Source organism: Rhipicephalus microplus, chromosome 4 (assembly GCF_043290135.1).
Source record: "Rhipicephalus microplus isolate Deutch F79 chromosome 4, USDA_Rmic, whole genome shotgun sequence".
Taxonomy (NCBI): Eukaryota; Metazoa; Arthropoda; class Arachnida; order Ixodida; family Ixodidae; genus Rhipicephalus; species Rhipicephalus microplus.
The window spans coordinates 10,952,813-10,973,764 of record NC_134703.1 but is presented as its reverse complement, the minus strand read 5'-3'; the positions used below and the strand labels follow the sequence as shown (position 1 = coordinate 10,973,764).

The 20,952-nt window shown below is 47.7% G+C and overlaps 1 protein-coding gene across 1 annotated transcript in view; it reads right to left on the bottom strand.

Annotated features, from left to right (window-relative positions):
• Window positions 1–5,505: 5,505 nt before the first annotated feature.
• Window positions 5,506–20,952, bottom strand: part of LOC142814166 (transcription factor 15-like) — a 36,051-nt gene continuing 20,604 nt past the window's right edge. Inside the window, exon 3 of the mRNA XM_075892160.1 lies at window positions 5,506–5,893. Within this exon, the coding sequence (XP_075748275.1) occupies window positions 5,645–5,893 (249 nt within the window). The 3' untranslated portion in view covers window positions 5,506–5,644. The remainder of the gene's footprint in view (window positions 5,894–20,952) is intronic.

Below are 20,952 nucleotides of genomic sequence, written 5' to 3'. Positions count from 1 at the left end.
GTGGGCCGATCACATGATAACAAAGCAGTGCAAAGCGACGATGTCGTCTCATGACGTGGTCATGGGACCGTCGTGATGACCTTACACATTCTGGTGATCCGTGATGTCACGATGATGTCGTGTGGTGACGCCATCATGTGTGTCTCGTGTTGTTTCATACTACCAATTTTTCACAAACTCAAGGAGCTCTGCTTCCCAAGCAGCTTTCCCTTTCGATTACCTTAGAGTATACAAAAATAATGAATTTTTTTGGTGTCGACATACTTGGTAAGCCCACGCATTTTTAGTTTCGCACGGCACCAACAGCACTCATGAATTCAACGAGGCGCGTGAAAAAGCATCACACTTAATTTTTCAACATTCTAGGAAACCTGATACCACTCTACAGTCCATGCGTGAAAGCACGATCATATACAATTGATAGACTTATAAGAGAGATTGTGGTTATATCAGAAGAAAAGAAAAGAAAGGTGCCGACCCGTAACTGTCTCTCCTTACGAGGACACCTCAACAGGTCAGCAGAGGAATGGGATATGGGGAATAAAAGATATAGAGAGAAGGAAGGAGGGATAAAAAGAATAGAAGGAAAATAGACGGATAAGAAGCCGCCAGCCAACGAGAGGAAAAAAGAAGGAGATAGGAAAGTGGGGATCCGGTCGAAGCAGTCCAAGGGCGGGGTGCCACAATGCGAGAGCTGCACGGCATCAGGAGACCGCGGAGGGCGAACCAGTCGGCGGGAGCTACGCTGAAGTCGGAGATCGCGAGGGCACAACCGTCCAGCTTGAAATCCTCCGAGCGAATCCACTTATAAGTGCCACTACCGCCATATGGGTGTTCTTTGGAGTTTACCCCCCCTTCGAATACGGCCGCCATGGCCGGAAGTCGAACCTGCGTCCTCCAGCATATATAGTCACACGACACCCAATAAGGCTATGCTACCACGGCAGGTGAAAGCACACAGGGAAACAGGCTGCGAAGTTTCACCGAGCGTTTATTCGCTAGACTAGGTTACAACCATCAGAAACGTTTTAAACATCATCCTAACTAAACTTTTGTGAAAAGTGAACCAATGAATTCTGTAGGTTAAACCAAATTCTCAATCGCATTCGTTTTGAATTGCCCATGCCAGCACTGAGAAGTAGGAATGAATTATGCACGCGTGCAGTATGCCTTTCTCGTCCATGATTCTCCTTTGTCGTGAGAAACTTAACACAAAATGCACTTCTAGTAACAGCTGTGCACAGCAAGTAAGTACTAACGCTCACTCACCTTTGTGAAAAGAGTATTCCGAATCCAGAGTAGTAACCACCACAGCCACAGCGCTAACAACAAAATTGTTGCGCGCACTATGATTGCAAGTTGACACGCGAGGCGAACTGCGAGAGGCATCTGAAGCAGAAAAGTATGTAGGCGCAACATTCTATAACGTTATAGTAAATTCGCGCACTGCAGCGATAGTTCCTCCACTCAAGTATTAGAGCTGCCGCGACGCCAACAGCCACTGTCATAGCTCACGAAAAATTACCGTCGGGTGCGAGGTCATCGCTTATTTCGCTCGCAAGATCTGCGTTGTAACGTACGTATACACTGCTAGGACGGTAGTTACCGCATCGAAAACATTGTCATTGAAGGGCTAGTGGTGTACTGTATCTATGGCTAACGGCCACACTTGTGGTAAGCACGTAAGAATAACATAAGCAAACGTTAACACGAAACAACTAAACGAGGTCGACGTGACCACAGAACACCTACCACGACGGAGACAAAGTTTGGTTTGCATGCTGCGCCCTCTCCAAGTAACAAGAAGAAAATAAAATGTGACCTCTGAAATGGCCAACGCGCGGCAAGTGTCTGCAATCTCAGAGGCTTCAAAAAAAAAAAGTAACTATGACAGTCGTCGAGAGATGGCGCAGCGTTTGGAATGCCGTGGGCATTCTATGTTTGGCTTGGGGGCATTCGCCTTCGTGAAAACCTGATAAGCTCTAGTAATTATTCCGTTCATTATTGTGCAACCATTGATCAACTTACGTTTGTCTAAGTATCAGATACAATATATTTACGTGTCTGCATGTTGTGGTATTTATACAAAACGAAAAAAAAAAGTACAAGAAAACCTACTTGTAACTGTTCCACTATGGTCAGTCGAAATTCATCGCTATATAAGCTGGTGCGCTTTCAAAGTAGGGTTTGAGTAAACACGTCGAAGTGTAGGCCGTTGCTGTGAATGGTTGATTGTGCTCTTGTTGCGTACTTGTTAGCGTACTTGTTGCGTACTATGTGTGTAGTATGTGTCCATGTGTACATGTGTAGCTATACGCATTGCATCAGCACATATTAGGTAGGCTTCCGGTGTCAGTGAGTAATCCTGTATAGGCATAGGCGTAAACAATCCGCAAGGGAGCCGTGATAGTGGGTATGATAACGTACGTCGCGGCAGGCAATTTTTTTTTTTTTAGTTTCGCTTAGTCCCTTCAGATCGCGTTAGCTACTACCTACTTCACGGCTATGACGTTCTCACACCTCTAGCTACTTATATAACGTTGAACATCTATCTATCAAAGCTGCACTACTGAGTTGGAATGGTTTCGCTGCGATCGAGTCTGCGGTTTGGAGGCACATCTCGTGAACTGCGGACCCGTAAACGCATGGATACCGTCGCTACACTATGTGAATCTGCGAGAAATAAATACAGCAAGCCTAGCACGCACTCTTCAGGTGAGGGCTCTGCAGTATCCGTGTCTTTAGGAGTGAACGTCGCTTCGCTGACCGAACGAAACGTGCTTGCTCCATCGTTCTCTTTCGCGATGTGTTCACTGCCACAGGTTCGTCTGCTTGTTTTTATAATCATTTCGTTCAATATCAAGCTCAGCGGGACCGTTTTTTGTAACTTTCAGTGCCGTGTACTCCTTATCAGTCGAGAATCTTTGCATTTGCTAAGCCTACTCGCTTCGCCGGGGGGCAGCCATGTTGATTTTCATAAGCAGGAACATGTTTCTTCGTGGATGAGGGAGCAACGTTTCTCTATTTAAAGACGAACATTGGGGACATCGCCGTTTTTCCCTAAATGGAGAGAACATCACTCCATTTTTTTAAGAGTGTAGGAGGTATGCTGTCAATGTACGTCGCAACGGATCACACTAACTGGGACAGTATTCTCCCTTTTGTAACATACGCGCACAATAGTGTTGTCCAGAGAACCACTGGTTTCTCTCCATACTTCCTCCTTTATGGTCGCGAGCCCTCTTGCACGCTAGACACGATTCTTCCTTACCACTCGGATGTTGCTGTGTCGACGACGACGTCACAAGCTGCTAAATACGCGGAAGAGTGTCGTCAGCTTACCCGCTCCTTCACAAGTGCTGAACAGCAACGCCAGAAACACCACCGCGATAGCCCGACGCCTCCGGCGTCTTATGCATCGGATGACCTTGTCTGGCTTCGCATCCCTTCAACCAGCCCTGGTCTCTCAACGAAACTGATGTACAAGTATGACGGCCCTTACCGTGTGGTTACACAAACTTCACCCGTTAATTACATCGTGGAGCCGCTTGAGCAGCCCCATGATCAACGACGCCGTGGACGTGAGACCGTCCACATAGACCACCTAAAACCGTATTACGATCCCTCTATTGTCTCCTGCCCATGAGTCGCCAGCATGACTCTTTTCCGGAGGGGAGGAAGATGTAGTGAAGAAGATGAGTGCTACTCAGAAAGGCAGGGGGTATGACTCAGTCGGTGAAGAAGACGACGTTTGGTTGGCTGGGTACTCCGGCTGGTTCCGCCATTACCACTTGACGTGTCGTGACCGCTCTCCTGTTTTATAAAAGAGTGCCACTCCAAAACGGCTATATATATATATATATATATATATATATATATATCAGTGTTGAAGTGGTTCTTCCTCTTTTTTACTTTCTTTCTTTTCTTTCTTTTTCTCTTTTTTCGTCTTTTTTCTTCCCCCTTTTTGTTTTTTCTTCTTTCTTTCTTTTTTTTAGTTCCCTCTCACTCTCGCAAACATCTTTCAAGGCGAGAGGGACGCGGCAGCAACGAAGTTTGGAAGTTCATGTCAGTATAACTCATCCCCTGATGAAGGGAGGACCCCTCCCGAAACTGTTGGGAAATAAATATATTTATCCTTGTTGACAACGCCCCCATTGTGCCATAAGCCATAATATATATATATATATATATATAATAACTAACACATATGTTAGCGATATCGGACGGTAGCTGGAAGGAGAGGATGACGGACCTTTCTTGGGAATCGGAATGATCTTGCCGACCTTCTAGTCTCGTGGCACCACTCCAGATGACAGTGATTGCTGAAAAATATGAGACAGTACAACAGCAGAAAAATGTTTAGCGTTTATCAGAGCTTTAGAATTTATGCAGTCAATGACAGCTGATGACGTCACTTTTAATGACTCGATCTTTTTATTGATACTGTGAGGTTCGAAGATGACGGTAGGCATAACAGGGAGATCATTAGTGGAAGCACAAGGAAGTATATCTTCGGGTTCATCGGTAAAGACAGAACAAAATGTAGAATTGAGTGTTTCTGCGACATAGCACTCAGGGATTGTAATATTTTGTGGATCGCGTAACGAGATAGGTTTCACATGAGTTGGGTTAATGGCCTAACAGAACTGTTTGGGGTTAGTGCGTATCATGTCTGGGAAGGTAGACGAGAAGAACGTTTGCTTATCACTAAAATCATGGATTCGTAAAGCTTTTCAGTATTACGATATTTATCCCACGCTTGCCTAGAATTCGATGCCTTAGCCGAGCGGAAATGTATATTATTTTTGTTGTTAAGGCGTTTTAACGCGTTGTTGTACCGCGGAGAAGTAGGACTATCCTAGTTGATTGATTGATTCACTGATTGATTAAAACTTTATTTTGGTCCCGAGAAGACGCAGGGGAGACCCCGTGCCACCCGGCTAATCCCACGCAGGGACCGTCAAGCCGAGCTTGGCGGCCCAATCACGAGCACTCTGGACGGCCAGGGTTTGATCCTTAAGTTCGGGGCTGCGTAAGAGCGCAGCCCACTTGTCCTCGCTGAGGGCGAAACAAATGGCTCCGCATTCCCACAACACATGGTTGAATGTTGCTAACAGTGCATAGGCGGGGCAATCCGCACTTGTATACCGTTCAGGGTACATGGCATGAAGAATTTCGTTGCATCTATCATTGTTCCATAACGAAAGAATGGCAAGTTTCACAGAGAAATATTGGATCATTCAAAAGTTATGACTTTTGGCGCAAAAAAAAACAACAAGAAATGAAATTTCGAGAAAAGCAAGAAATCAGTTTTCCAGACGTGTTGTACACGTTGTGAGAAGGTTATGAGTTACTAAAAGCCACACGGCTCATATCTTCCTCAGCAGCCACGAGTTCCCCGTTTGGGGGTTGATTGATTGATTGATTCGTGGGGTTTAACGTCCCAAGACCACCATATGATTATGAGAGACACTGTAGTGGAGGGCTCCGGAAATTTCGACTACCTGGGGTTCTTTAACGTGCACCCAAATCCCCGTTTGGTGGTTGAGCAGCTTCTAGTTATGTTTTTAAGGGACCCCCGATAGCAAAGTTTTGTTTGCGACTCCGTGATTTATAGCTCTCGTAATGCGAAATTAAATAGGCCCTAATGAATCGTATAATTAAAGCCAGCGGCGTTAATTTCGAACGACTTCGCGTCACATGACCGCCTCAAGGCGCTTAAGCACGGTCTCCGAGATGGCGGGCGTGTTCCTCTCCCCGCGGTGCAGCATGCTGACCGTCGCTCAGTGATGCAGAACACACAGACGGTGGGCGTGCAGGCGTTTTCGCCAACTTGCAGCTGAGTTGCCGACAGGTGCCTGATGTAGACCGCAGCCAACCGGAGGGTCTCCAGCTGCAAAAACCGAAACATCTATTGAACCTGGTTCGCAAAGCCAGACACTATCCACGTGTGCGAGACCAAAAAAGCAGGCACGCCTCACAATGGTGAAGATATGGAAAGCACTGCATGTTTACCCATCTGCATCACAGCAAGTGTCAACGCATATCTTCTATGTCTCTAAAATATCACACAGATTGACATCTTGCAAAATAGCTACTGCACATGCGCGATCAAGTTAATTTTACACATGAGCAGCCACAGAGAATTTTTTTTCTTCATTCAACGCATTTCCCCTCTTTGGCTTCCCCCCTTCTCTCTGCGGATAGAGCTGACTGTGAGGCATGTAATTTGAGCAGCGATGTTTTAAATGTATCTGTGGTGCTCGCGCCCCATCGCTGGAATGTGAAGGCGCGGTAGCTTGATGGAAGCTGCTTCCATTAATTGGTGGAGAAGTGAACGCGCTTAGAGCGAGAAACGCAGCCGGGGAATTCGTGCAGAAAAAAATACTCTCGCACGAAAGCCAACTCGCCATATTGTCACGTTTCTTAAGACAAACTTGGTTTATTGGGTTCGTTGAGTAGACTAGCCAACAGCAGCTCAGACAGATCGTCTTTGTCTTCTTCTTCCACTCCCGGATCTCACCCAAGCATATCAGGTGGCATTAGTCCCCCCTTTGAAAGCATCGACTCGATGCTCGTAACGAAAAAAAAAATGAAGGCATACACACGCAGATACAGAGAACCAAAGGAGGGAGAGTGCCAGTACTCGCAGCGCAAATGAGGAAATTGCGCCAGTGCTTGCGCCAAGCGCAAAAACAAAAGGCATAAAAACACAGGAGAACATGAACAGCAGCAGCAGCAGCACAATGTCACGGCTTGTCGCAACACGTGAACCACAAGGGCTACTGTGTGAAGTACGGCTTCAGCCTAACGACATGCACGGTTTCGGGTCGAAGCTGTCGACGAGAAGACGCTGCGCCGTCCGGAAATACCTCGTAGGTAAGATCGGTGACACGTCTAAGAACCTTGTACGGTCCAAAATAACGGCTTAGGAGTTTTTCGGATAAGCCTGGTCGCCGGACAGGGGTCCATACCCACACCCGGTCTCCAGGGTGGTAGGTGACGTTTCGATGGCGGAGGTTGTAACGTCGTGCGTCTTCATCTTGTTGGCGACTGGTGTTTATGCGAGCTAGCTGACGAGCTTCTTCGGCGTATTGGGTGTATTCCTCAGCGTCTGGAGCGATTTCATTGCTTTGGTCACATGGAAGCATAACATCGAGCATGGTTCGCACGTTGCGTCCGTAAACGAGTCGGAAAGGCGGAAATCGCGTTGTTTCTTGCGTTGCCGTATTGTATGCAAACGTGATGTACGGAAGAATTTCGTCCCAGGTTTTCTGTTGTACGTCAACGTACATTGACAGCATGTCCGCTATGGTCTTGTTAAGCCTCTCTGTCAGTCCATTCGATTGCGGGTGATAAGCCGTCGTTTTTCGATGAGTTGTGCAGCTCAATTTAAAAATGTCCTCCATCATTCGTGCTGTAAATGACGTCCCTCTGTCCGTAATCACGCATGACGGGGCACCATGCCGTAGGACGATTTGGTGCACGAAGAACTGCGCGACTTCAGAGGATGTGCCACGGGGTAACGCTTTTGTTTCAGCATACCGAGTGAGATAATCTGTCGCAACTATAATCCATTTGTTCCCAGAGGACGACAAAGGGAAGGGTCCAAGAAGGTCCATCCCCACGAGGTCAAACGGTGTCTGTGGTGGTGCGATCGGCTGGAGCAGGCCTGCGGGTCTCACAGGCGGAGTCTTGTGACGCTGGCACTCACGGCAGCCTTTCACGTATCGATGTACACTTGTTGATAGTCGCGGCCAGTAATACTGTTGGCGTACTCTGGCGAGAGTTCGCGAATAGCCCAAATGTCCTGACGTGGGCTCGTCGTGGCACGCAAGGAGGATCTCGTCCCGCATTTCGGTAGGAACAACGAGTAGGAAGGCTTTGTCGCTACCACGGGCGTTTTTCTTGTAAAGAATGCCTCTTCTTAGACAAAAAGAGGACAGTTCGCGAGCAATGTGTCGAGGGACCTGAGAGTTCCGGCCTTCCAGGGAATCAATAGCTGGGCGTAATTCGTCGTCTGCCCGCTGTTTTGACATAAATTCGGAATCGCTGACTGCTCCGAGAAAGGCATCTTCATCCTCGGAGCCCCTGACAGCGTGCCCCACAGGCGCTCGAGAAAGCGCGTTGGCATCTTCATGTTTGCGCCCTGACCTGTACACGATCGTAATATCGAACTCCTGCAAACGCAAACTCCACCGAGCGAGACGGCCGGATGGATCTCTGAGATTTGCCAGCCAGCAGAGCGAGTGGTGGTCAGTCACCACTTTGAAGGGACGACCGTATAGGTAGGGCCTAAACTTGGTCGTCGCCCACACGACTGCGAGGCATTCTTTTTCCGATGTAGAATAGTTGGTCTCGGCTCGAGAAAGAGTACGACTGGCGTAAGCTATTACATGTTCAACGCCACCGTGTCGTTGTACAAGGACAGCGCCAAGGCCGACGTTGCTGGCATCTGTATGAATTTCTGTAGCAGCGTCCTCATCAAAATGGGCAAGAACAGGGGCTGTTTGCATTCTCCGCCGTAGCTCTGTGAACGCTGCATCTTGTTCTGCGCTCCAAGTAAAAGGCACGTCATCCCGAGTGAGTCGCGTAAGAGGTTCAGCTATCTTCGAGAAGTTGGCGATAAATCGGCGATAATACGCGCACAAGCCGAGGAAACGGCGTACTGCTCTTTTATCTGATGGAACAGGGAAGGCGGCGACAGCAGCAGTTTTGTCTGGATAGGGTCGCACTCCATCCGCACTAATGACATGCCCCAGAAATTTCAGCTCTTCGTAGCCGAAATGGCATTTTTGGGGTTTTCGTGACGCTATTAAGCTCCCTGTAGTCAATACAAAATCGCAGCGTTCCGTCTTTTTTCTTCACTAGAACGACTGGCGAGGACCAAGGGCTGCTGGATGGTTGAATAATCCCGTCATCGAGCATATCTTTCACTTGTGTCTGAATAGCCGCACGTTCTTTAGAAGAAACGCGATAAGGCTGCTGCCGGATGGGGCGGACGTCATCGTCGGTAATAATTCGATGCTTGGCGAGGTGTGTTTGATGGACTTTGGAAGAAGAGGCGAAGCAAGACCGAAACTCCTTTAAAAGGTCATGAAGTGCAGCCTTTCTCTTGTCTGACAGCGTCGAATTAATGTCGATGTGGTCTAGGAATTCTTCATCCTCATGCGTTTCCTCGGACGCGAAGCACTCCGTGACGTCGGCAACAGGGTCTCCATAGGCTACGGTGGTTCCGCGGAAAAGATGCCGGTGCTCGTAGTTGAAGTTCGTAACTAGTATTTGTGACTGTCCGTTACGGACACGCACAACACTTCGGGCAGCACATACACCTTGGAGTAGCAGAAGTGATAGGTTGCTTTCAGCCACCACGTCACCGTCCCGGAGGTCCTCACAAATGACTTCGATGGGAACAGTCGCTCGGGGCGGCAGCGTCACACTGTCATCAGCAACACGCAGCGCAGGTCTACGGCAGTTATCAGCGTCTCGATCTGTTGCGCCTTGAGTCGAGAAGGTCACGATGCGTTCACGGAGATTTATGATGGCACCGTATTCCCGAAGGAAGTCCATGCCGATAATCAGCTGACGTGAACAGTCGCGCAGAACGAGGCAGCTGAGCACAAACGTTGACGCACGAATTTTAACTCTTGCCGTACAGCGACCCAGTGGTGTTACAACGTGTCCTCCAGCAGTTCGAATTCGCGTTTCATTCCACGGCGTAATCACTTTCCTGAGATCTTTTGCTAGCCTCCCGCTGATAATCGAATAGTCTGCACCAGTGTCTATCAATGCATTGACCTGAAAACCGTCAATCAGCACAGGTATGTCAAGTGACACGCGGTCACTGGGTTCAGATGTGGATTTCGGCGTTCCTTCGGTACTGAGATTATTCTCTGGTTGAATGTCTTCCGTGTTGCGTGCAAGCGTCGATGGGAGGTCTTCCGCACTTTGAGTCCCAGCGACCTTGCCCCCGAAGGCCGCTGCCTTCAGTTTTCCCGACGGGGGCTTGGAGAGCGTTCCCGTGCCGTCACATCGAAACGTGACCCAGTGGCTGCGGGTCTCCTCGGAGATGGTGACCGTGATTGACGTCGTGTAAAGGGTGCACGCTGTTGCGCGAGATATTCTTCGATGTCCCTCGGCTTTTGACCAATTCGGGGACGAGGTGAATTGACGGAAAATCCACGCAGGCCAAGTTGCCGGTATGGGCATTCGCGGTAAATGTGACCAGCCTCACCGCAATGATAGCAGAGGGGTCGTCTGTCCGGCGTACGCCAGATATCAGACTTGCGCGTCGGTGCACGGCGACCATCGATGTCCAAACCAGCGTGCGCCGACTGAATCGCGACTGACGGCATCATTGTCTGGATCGGGACGTATGGAACTGTCTGAAGCGAAACGTGCGGCACTGTCTGGATCGGGACGTGCGGCACTGGCTGGGTCGGAACTCCTTGACCAGAACGAGGCGTGGCAGATCGCAAGGCTTCCGCGTACGTACGACGGCGACTGTCAGTAGACACAGGAGCCGTTTCCGGATCAACCGACATCAGCGGAAAACGATGGGCGTGCAACACCTGTTGGACCTCGTCACGGATGACACTGGTGATAGAACCAACATCGATTGGTCTTGTCCCGTACATCTTTTCCATTTCTTCCCGGACGACAGATCGGATGATCTCGCGAATCCATTCGGGGCTCTTGCTCCCAGGGGTGGCGAAAATTTCGGGGGTTGAGGCAGCATTCACTTGACGGTCAAACAGGGCAGACCGTTGGTGCAGTACTTGCTCCATTGTTGCCGCTTCAGTAAGGAACTCAGCAACACTCTTAGGGGGACTACGCACCAAACCAGCAAAAAGTTGTTCCTTCACACCACGCATGAGGTGGCGCAACTTTTTTTCCTCTGCCATAGCAGGATCCGCTCGCTTGAAAAGCCGTGTCATGTCCTCAACGTCCATCGAGACGGTCTCGTTTGGCATCTGGATGCGTGATTGTAGTGCACGCTCCGCTCGTTCGCGGCGGTCAGGACTCCTGTAGGTCTCCAGAAGGCGACGCTGGAACTCGCGCCAAGATGTCAGAACATCATCCCTGTTCAAAAACCACGTCTTGGCACCGTCCTTCAGGCAAGTGTACACGTTCCGGAGCTTCGCGGCATCATCCCAGTAATTTATCGCTGCGACACGTTCGAACTCACTCAGCCAGTCGTCAACATCTTCATGCTGCTCTCCATGAAAAGGGCTAGGCATGAGCGGGTTCTGGACGGTGCAGTAGATCGGCGTGGAAGGTGTCGGAGCTTGCACGGGATCTTGTGTCGAAGTCATAGTCGCTGCGTCAGTGGTTGGTGTCTCAGGTGGTAGGCCTCGTTGGCGGCGGCTTACTCTGTGAACAGGAGTGTCCACGGGTGCAGGGCTTGTGTTCCGGCTGCTGGACGGGGTCTTGGGCATCGGGTGGATCGTGAGACGTTGTACCCAGCAGCTCCACCAGTCTTGTCACGTTTCTTAAGACAAACTTGGTTTATTGGGTTCGTTGAGTCGACTAGCCAACAGCAGCTCAGACAGATCGTCTTTGTCTTCTTCTTCCACTCCCGGATCTCACCCAAGCATATCAGGTGGCAATATGTTGATTTTGCAAATGCAAAGTGCAATGACATTTCACTCTGTCGTCGCGCCTTACACTTTTATATTCAACTGCGCTAAGGGGAGCAACCCTTGGATAGGCTTCAGCGCGAATTTGACGAAGACAAAGAAGACACACCGAACACAGACGAGCGCGTTCTGTGCGTGTTCGTCGAATTTGCACTGAAGCCTATCCAAGTATGTACCAAAAAGTACTGTTGGAGCAACCCTTGAAGCAGATTTACGCTGCACTTTCTTCTTTACACCACCATAGGAAGCAGTGGCCCCATCTGGAAGCAATCTATAAATAAAAAAGAAGAAAAGAAAGAAAGAATACGACGCTGCTGTGGTCTCAGCGGCTCTGCGACGTGCAGACCGTGGCAGCGTGATTTGAGCTATACTATACGGAAGGATAAACGGAGATATGCTGGCCGGAATTCACCTTCTCGGTCGATTGTGGGCATAAACGTGATCGTAATAAATGCATGAAAATGTATCATTTTTATAAAATGTCGGCTCTGAACAAAAAAAAAAGGCAGTTCCCACGTACAGTGGGAATCGATGACATGCGAAGCACGAATGAGAAATGTTGATATGTCATTTTAGAATCAGCACAACGTTACGAGGTGAAGGTAAATGATGCCGTACATGACTTCCATATCATGATTATTATGTTTGGATATGTCACTTACCTCCGTCATCTATACACGTCACGTGATACCAAATTTAGTATATGTGGAGCCAGCGAAACAATCGCGAGCACGCTATGAGCCTGGTTTGTTGTCATGTTTTTGCGTACCACGCGTGTCAGCATTATCATGTTTGCAGCAGTCATATATTTATTTATTTATTTATCTATCTATTTATTTATTTATTTATTGCGAATACTGCAGGCCAGTTTGTGGCCCAAGCAGGAGGGGCAATTGGCAATACACATAATACTGTTACACATACATACAAAGATTAAAAATAATAACAATAAAAAGGAGCACAATGCAGATTGGTCAAGGCATAGCACACCATACAATGCATATATTTAGCAACAGATGCTTTCCTGGAGTGCTTGGGAAAAATTTTTGGCGTGTATCACTGCTTCCGGGAGCGCATTCCATTTGGAAATTGTACGTGGGAAGAAGCTGTGCTTAAACTGATTAGTTTTGGCGAAGATAGGCTGAAAGGAATGAGCATGCATGTGACGGGTCCTTCTTGTGCTTAGCGGTTTAATCATAGTTGACGGAGTTATTTTCACCTTAGAAGTAGCAATATTGTTGAGGAAGAGTAAACGGGCCAAGCGTCTACGAACTGCTAGGGTTTGAATGCCATTATCAGTCATGAGCTTCGACGGAGAATCGTAACGCCCATATTTGTTAAAAATAAAACGCACCGCTTTTCTCTGAACGAGCTCAAGCATGTAGATATCTTTTTTCAAGTGCGGATCCCATATCATGGAAGCATATTCAAGTTTAGCTCTAACAAAAGTTTCATAGGCTAAAAGCTTAACGTGACTTGGAGAATGTCCTAATTTTCATCTCAAAAACACAACTTAGTAAATGCAGCAGAACAAATACGTTTTACGTGGGATGACCAAGATAAATTAGAGTTCAAAGTGAGGCCCAAGTACTTGTACTCCCCAACATCTGCAATACAAGTGTTCTGCAAGAAGTACTGGGAGTTAAAGAAATGTTTTTTGCGCGTGATTCGTAAAAATGCACATTTTCCGGCATTCAACATCATTACCCACTGCTCACACCAACTCTCTATTGCAACCAGGGATTCCTGCAAAACTTCACAGTCATCAGGTGAGCGAATTTCTCTAAAAACAACACAATCATCGGCAAACAGCCTGATGGAGACAGTTTCGGGAACTATGTGGGCTAAATCATTTATATAAAGAAGAAACAACAGCGGTCCCAGCACGCTGCCCTGGGGTACCCCAGAGGTAACAGCAAGAAAATTAGAGAAACAACCATTAATATCAACATACTGTTTTCTGTTATTTAAATAAGCTCTTATCCAGTTCAAAAGGCAATCAGGAAAGCCAATGTGTTCAAGTTTATACAAAAGCTTATCGTGTGGCACTTTGTCAAAGGCCTTGTTAAAGTCGAGAAAAACCACATCAACTTGCCCAGACTCGTCCAATACCGCGGAGAAGTGATGAACAGTAGTGACCAATTGCGTAACAGGGGACATATTTTTTCTAAAACCGTGTTGATAGGGCGACAAAATGTTCTTTTCAGCCAGAAATTCATGAATAAACCCTACAATAACATGCTCCAACATTTTACAACAGCTACTTGTGATGGAAATGGGTCTGTAGTTAGAAATTGAAAGTTTCTCTCCCGTTTTAAACAGTGGTTTGACCCTAGCAACCAAAAAATCATACGGGACTTCACCTGATGTGAGGGAGATCTGAAAAATGTTAGTTAAAAAGGCAGATAGCTGATCAGCATACCGTTTCAAAAATCCATTAGGAAGATCATCGGGGCCAGGACTTTTTCTAGGATCAAGCTTTCGTAATAATGCCAGTATTCCGAGATCCGAAATAACAGGTATATTTGAATAATCCGTTGGGCGTTTAGGAACTGATCTGCCTGGTGAAAAGACTGATTGAAAGTAATGATTGAATGATTGAGCTATTTCTTTGTCATCTCTTACAATTTTACCATTTACAGCTATTTCTTTCAGAATATTTTTCCGTTCACCCAAAAACCGCCAAAACTTAGAGGGGTCATTTTTAATGAACTCAGGAAGTGTTACGGTAAAATAATGAGCTTTCGCCGATTTAACCTTACATTCCAAAGACTGCTTCAGGCTTTGTAAATGTAGCTCCTCTAGACTCCTCTTTCTCCTAAGACGTTTAATCTTACGCTTGGTCTGAATGATATCTCGGGTAATCCATTCATTGTAACGCTTGTTTCTAACCTTCCTTAAGGGTACAAAATGCTCGATGCAGTATTTTATAATATTTTTTATATTTCATCATTCATTGACGTCACGCAACACCAAATTTGGTGTATGTGGAGCTAGCGAAACGTCCGCGAGAGCATCATGAAGTGCCCAATATACTCCAATGTAGCGTTGACGCGCGCGCACGCTGGGCACAGCGGTGCGACGTTAGAAAAACGGGAGCAGTCTTTAGTCTGACGACAGGCGCAATTAGTGTCCGTCGGCGCGTCCCAACGGCAAAGGCGCGAAATGTGACGTGCTGCGTTTCGCACCGATGCGTTACCCAGAGAACACTGCGTCTCCCTCTTCTCGTGACGGAGGGACGCCGGACGCATTGAAACGCGCATGGGTCAAAGCGACGCCACGCGGCGCGTTTGCGTGAAAACAACGCAGTGCGGCGCGCACCTGGGTGTATATGGCAGGACCGGCGCCTGGCATGGCACGCCGGCGTGACGCGACGAAATGAACACCGCTGAGCACGCCCACCAAGTCATGTCGAAATGTACTGGCGCCTTGACTGTGGCATATAGCCATATTCTCACATAACACGCATCTCATGATTATCATGTTTGTCCCAGTCACATACCTTCGTCATCCATTGGCGTCACGTAATACCAAATTTATTATTAGTGATGGACCGAAACGGCCTCCAACGCATCATGAGCGTGGTATGTAGTCATGTTGTTCTGTGACATACATGTTATTATTTTCATGTTTGAATCAATCACATACCTTCGTCATCCATTCACGTACTGTAGTACCAAATTTGGTATATGTGACGCTAGCGAAACGACTGCGATCGCATCATGAGCGTGGCATGTAGTCATGTTGTTACATGACACGCATGTCATGATTTTCAGGTTAGGGTCTGTCGCTTGTGTTCGTCATGCAATCATGCCATACCGTACCAGTTTTGCAACATGCCATGTTAACGAAACCACGGCAAGAGCTGCTGGACCATGAAATGTAAATCATTACATTCATGACATAAATTTCATGATTTTCATGTTATGACTAGCCAAATATGTTCTTCATACAGTCATCTTATGCCATACCAAGTTTGGTATTGATACCATCATCAAAATGGCCAAGAGAGCTAAAAGTCGTAGGAGGCTAGATAGATAGATAGATAGATAGATAGATAGATAGATAGATAGATAGATAGATAGATAGATAGATAGATAGATAGATAGATAGATAGATAGATAGATAGATAGATAGATAGATAGATAGATAGATAGATAGATAGATAGATAGATAGATAGATAGATAGATAGATAGATAGATAGATAGATAGATAGATAGATACGCTCAAAGTCGGCGAAGTTGGTTAGGAAATGCTTCGCATTTTAAAGAAATCACAGCATATCTACGAGGTAAACGATGATGAGTGAGGCGAGGCGGACGGATGGCCGGATGGAAGGACGGACTGGCGGATCAATACATGATCGCATGGACGGACGCATTGACGGACCGATGGACTAAATCACGCAGGAACGCATGAAGCTGGATTCACACGAGGGAACGGAGGAGGAATTTTCGCTGCGGACGGCGCATCACATGACGAGCGGGTCATTGAAGCGTGTCGTCCTCGCTTCTCGCGGCACAGATGGAAATGAGTCGCCACTATTTCGATCCTTCCGTTTGACGGTCGTCTGCTCTCGCGTCTGCTCTCGATTGAGAGTATTCAGTGTCAGATCTGTCAACATTTGTTGAATTGGCGTGGTTAGGAAGCAGGCAGCCTACGCGAAGTAGTCTGTTTTGGAGCGCGTCTCGTAACGATGTGGAAAGTGACAGGGACGCACCATCAGCGTTTCATGCAGACGCAGACGCCGCTTAGCGTTTGATGTGCACGTAAAAAGGTGGGACTTTCTCGCGCGTTCAAAAACGCGACGTCACAACAGATAAAAGAGATATGATTATCTTACTGGCGTCAGCTGCGTCCTGTCTCAAATAGATCCACGTAGAAAATAAAGGCGGAACAAGCGCGCTGCATAAGCATAGGAGTCGAGAGTATGCATGGCGATTCTGTGAGTGTAGCTCCTGCTGTATGCATGCGACGTCTCCGCTGCTGCGCCGGATTAAACTAATCACGTGACTATTCGGTCCGTCGAGGAGTGGGATTTTTCCCTCGCGTGCGAATCTAGCTTGAACGGACGGACGCATGGAAGCATGGACGGACACACGGGTGGATGCGCAAACGGACGCACAGACGGATGAACGGACGAATGTATGGATGGATGGACACGTTGAGGAATGAACAGATGAATGAATGAATGAATGAACAACTTTATTTATCCCTTGTTAAAGGGAAGGGGGCAACAGGAAAGGGTGTGGTGGGGATGAACTACTTGAAGTAGTCCTCCTCTACCCTCTCAGCCCACTCCAGGATGGCCTCCTGGGTAGCGGGCCTCGAGCTGCGCAAGGCAGCCTCCCACTGCTCCTCACTAGAAATTAGGCGTTTCAGGAATGGGGGAAGAGGGTGCTTAGGGCAGCGCCACATGATGTGGTTCAAGTCTGCTGTGGAAGAGGCACAAAATTTACATGAGGGGGAAGGATAACAGGATGGATGAATGCGGTGTAGGAGGTAAGGCGAAAGAAAGGTGCGAGTCTGCAGCTGTCGCCACAGAATTTCGCACCTGCGTGAAGATTTGCGCGTGAGTGGCGGGAAGGTTAATCGCTCTAAACGGTAGTGTGTGCAAATATCGTGGAATGAAATAAGGCGATCCCGCGCTGTAAATGGCGCCTCATTCGTAGCGAATTGCGACACATCGGATGCGTGTGCCCGGACTGTGAATCCTCGGGCACTCGCGTGAGCCGCCTCGTTTCCGGCAAGGCCCGCATGCGCGGGAGTCCAGATTAGTGCTACAAGTCGATCAAGGGGATGATGCAAAAGTAGGGAAAGGGCTGGCTTAGAAACCCTGCCCGCTCCGAAATTATATATAGCTGTTTTGGAGTCACTGATAATAACGGATGAACTAGGTATTGTCAGGGCCAGGGCTATGGCCGCCTCTTCCGCTTCCTCCGAAGAAGAAGCAAGAACGGAGGCGGCCGCAGCGACCTGGCCGTGAGAGTTGATTACCGATATTGCATAATGATGCCTGTTTCCGTAATCGGCGGCGTCAACATAGAGCACATCATTGGAGGAGGAGAATTGTTTTTTGAGGGCCCTCGCGCGCTGCATCCTGCGCTGTTTCTGGTGCTCAGGGTGCATGTTTTTTGGAAGTGGTGGAATGTATAGGTTCTCGTGTATGTGGTGTGGAATGGTGTACTTGACCTTAGTGATGGATGCCGGAGTGACAGAAAGGGTTTGTAGAATGTGTCGGCCTGTCACGGTGTTAGAAAGTCTGTTATACTGAGATGCAATATGGGCTTCTCCTAGTTCAGCAAGGGTGTTGAAGGTGCCAGTACGCATAAGCCTTTCAGTGGAGGTCCGTATAGGCACCCCTAAAGCGAACTTATACGCTTTGCGTAAAAGGATGTCTATCTGGTCGGATTCTGATTTAAGAAAGTGTAGGTAAGGCGTTGTAAAAGTTATTTTACTGATAACGAAGGCTTGGACCAAGCGGAGGAGTTCGGCCTCCTTTAGTCCGCCATGTTTATTACTGACCCGACCCAAAAGTCGCAAGGTATGATCAACGGTGGTGTGAAGTGTCTTTAGTGTGTATGTGTTGAGCCGATTGCTTTGAATGTGTAAACCGAGCACGCGGATCCTATCCACTCGAGTAACTGGTACGTCATCTAGAATTACCTGTATATTGGATATGTGTTTTTCGCCCCCTCTGTGAGATGGTAGGAGAAGTAGCTGAGATTTCTGTGGGGAACATGAAAGATTCATAGACCCTGTAAGTGCCACAACCGTATTTGCCGCAGCTTGCAGGGTGTCTTGAATCTCTCCATCGGAGCCGCCAGTCATCCAAAGAGTGATGTCGTCGGCGTAGAGTGAAAACTTGAGGTCAGGGATAGATCTCAATGCTTGCGCCAACGGCATCATAGAGACATTAAAAAGAAACGGTGACAGCACAGACCCTTGTGGCGTGCCGTAACTTCCCAAAGCGTAAGACTGAGATTGATCTGCGCCTATGTGTATGGTTGCGGTACGGTTGGCTAAAAAAGTAGCTATATAGTTATATGTCTTTGCGCCAACCCCTATGAGATTAAGCTCGCGGAGGATGGCGGAATGAGCAACGTTGTTGAAAGCTCCATGGATGTCCAGACTCAAGATTGCTTGCGTATCTAGGCTGCTGTTGGGTGTAATGATATCATGCTTCAGTCGAAGCATGACATCTTGACATGACAGAGATTTTCGAAAACCCACCATTTCTGGTGGATAAACATTGTTGTCTTCCATGTATTTATTCAGACGGTTGAGTATAACGTGTTCAAGCGTTTTACCAAGACAAGAGGTTAGTGAAATAGGCCTGAGATTGGAAGTGTTCACTGGTTTGTTTTGCTTTGGAATGAAAATTACCCTGGCATCCTTCCAGGAACTTGGAAGGGTGCCAGTGTCAAAGCAGTGATTGAAATAATCTGTGATTGCCGTGACGGAGTTGTCGTCCAGATTGCGAAGTACTTTGTTGTTAATGTGGTCTGGGCCTGGTGCTGACGTTGTGCGCAGAGTGGCCATAGCATGCCGAACCTCTGCTTCCGTGATAGCGGCGCTCAATAACTCGTTGGGCTTTCCAGTGTACTTTGGTGTGTTATACTTCTGAGCAGGAGGCAGATGTTTATCGCGGAGGTCGTCGAAGAGTCCGTTTAGATCGTTTTTGTGAGCATATACAAGTTTCTTTATGCTCTGGTTTTGATGTGTGCGTGATGTGGTAGGGTCTAAGAGGTGGCGCAGTAGTTGCCATGTGCGTTTGCTGTCAAGGTTTCCTTGCATGCTGTCACACACCTGGCCCCATTGCTGGCAGGCCAGTTGTGTGGCGTACTCCTGGATCTGCAGGTCAAGCTTGGCTATTCGGAGTTTTAGCTTTCGGTTGTGCCGTCCTTTTTTCCATCTCTTCAAGAGAGACTGTTTGGCTTCCCACATATGTAAAAGCTTGGCATCAACCGTGGTGAGGGGGGTTTCGGGGGGCAAAGTTGTAGTATGCACCCCAGCATCTGAGTGAAGTTGCTTCACCCATTCTGAGATGTCTTGGATGTTTCTGGGAGCTGATATCTGGCGGGCCTCTCGAAATTTGTCCCAATTGGTGTGACTGATTGGCTTAGGTGCGAAGGGTTTGTGCTTGAAATGTACTGTAGTAGTAATGATGTAGTGATCACTACCGAGATTAACTTGCAAGTTGCTCCATGTAACGTGCTGAATTCTGCGTGTAAGGGTAAGATCGGGAGAGGTATCTCTCGATACGCTGTTTCCTAGCCTGGTTGGTGCATCGACGTCATTATGTAGCGTGAGTCTGTGGTCTTGTATGTGTATCCACAGGGCTCTGCCCTTAGGAGTAGAAACAGTGTGACCCCACAACAGGTTGGGTGCATTGAAATCACCAAGAATTAAAAGGGGATGGTCTTTGGCAGCGGAAATGGCTTGAGTAAAAAGGGAGTCAAAGCGGTGATGTTTGTCTCGAGGGCGGCTGTAGACATTCAGAAGGTAAAGAGCAGATGTGTTATTCTTATGAGGAATAATCTCCAAAAAATCATGCTCTATATCGACGCCGTCGAAGTGGGAGTGATTTGCAGTGAGGTGTTTTTGAGTAAGAATTGCCGTATCAGGCCGGGACAGCTTTTTAGTTTGGTGGACATTATAACCTGGGAAGCTGACTGGCCCGTGAGTTTCTTGGAGGGCAATGACTTCGGGTAGATTAGAACGGGAGGCAAGGAACTGTTGCAGATGTGCTTTCTTTTTTCGGAACCCCCTACAGTTCCATTGCCAAACCTGAAGCTCGGAGCGAGTCGGGTTATTGGCCATTGTTAAGCGAAGCTGGTGCTGAGGTGGAAAGTGGTGCTATGCTAGGATTATTGGCACTAACTTCAGCTATCCAACTTGTAGTTTGTTGGATATGAGCTTGCACAAGGTCCATAAATTTGGCGAGTGCTTCATGTTTGGCTGCGTAATCTGCACTGAGTTTTTCAACTGCGGTGAGTATATTATGAAATTTAGTTTCTAATGCGGTTATTCTGTCATTATAATTTAAAACTGTCTCCTCCAGGGATTCTTCTGATCGTGGAGTGCTCGGAGTTTTACGTTTGCTGGGGGGAGGGAGAAGTGGTTCGCGTTGAGCACAGGGGCTAGTGTCCATGGGCAAATGTGCAGAGGGTTCAGGTGGGGCTGATGAATGGCACATGGAAGAGGCGGAATGAGAGGGAGGGGCTTGGGTGGTTGATGCGGAAGGAGGACGAGAATCAATTTGAGTGGTAGTAGCGGATAAGTGAAAAGACTCGAGTTGTAATTTAAGCC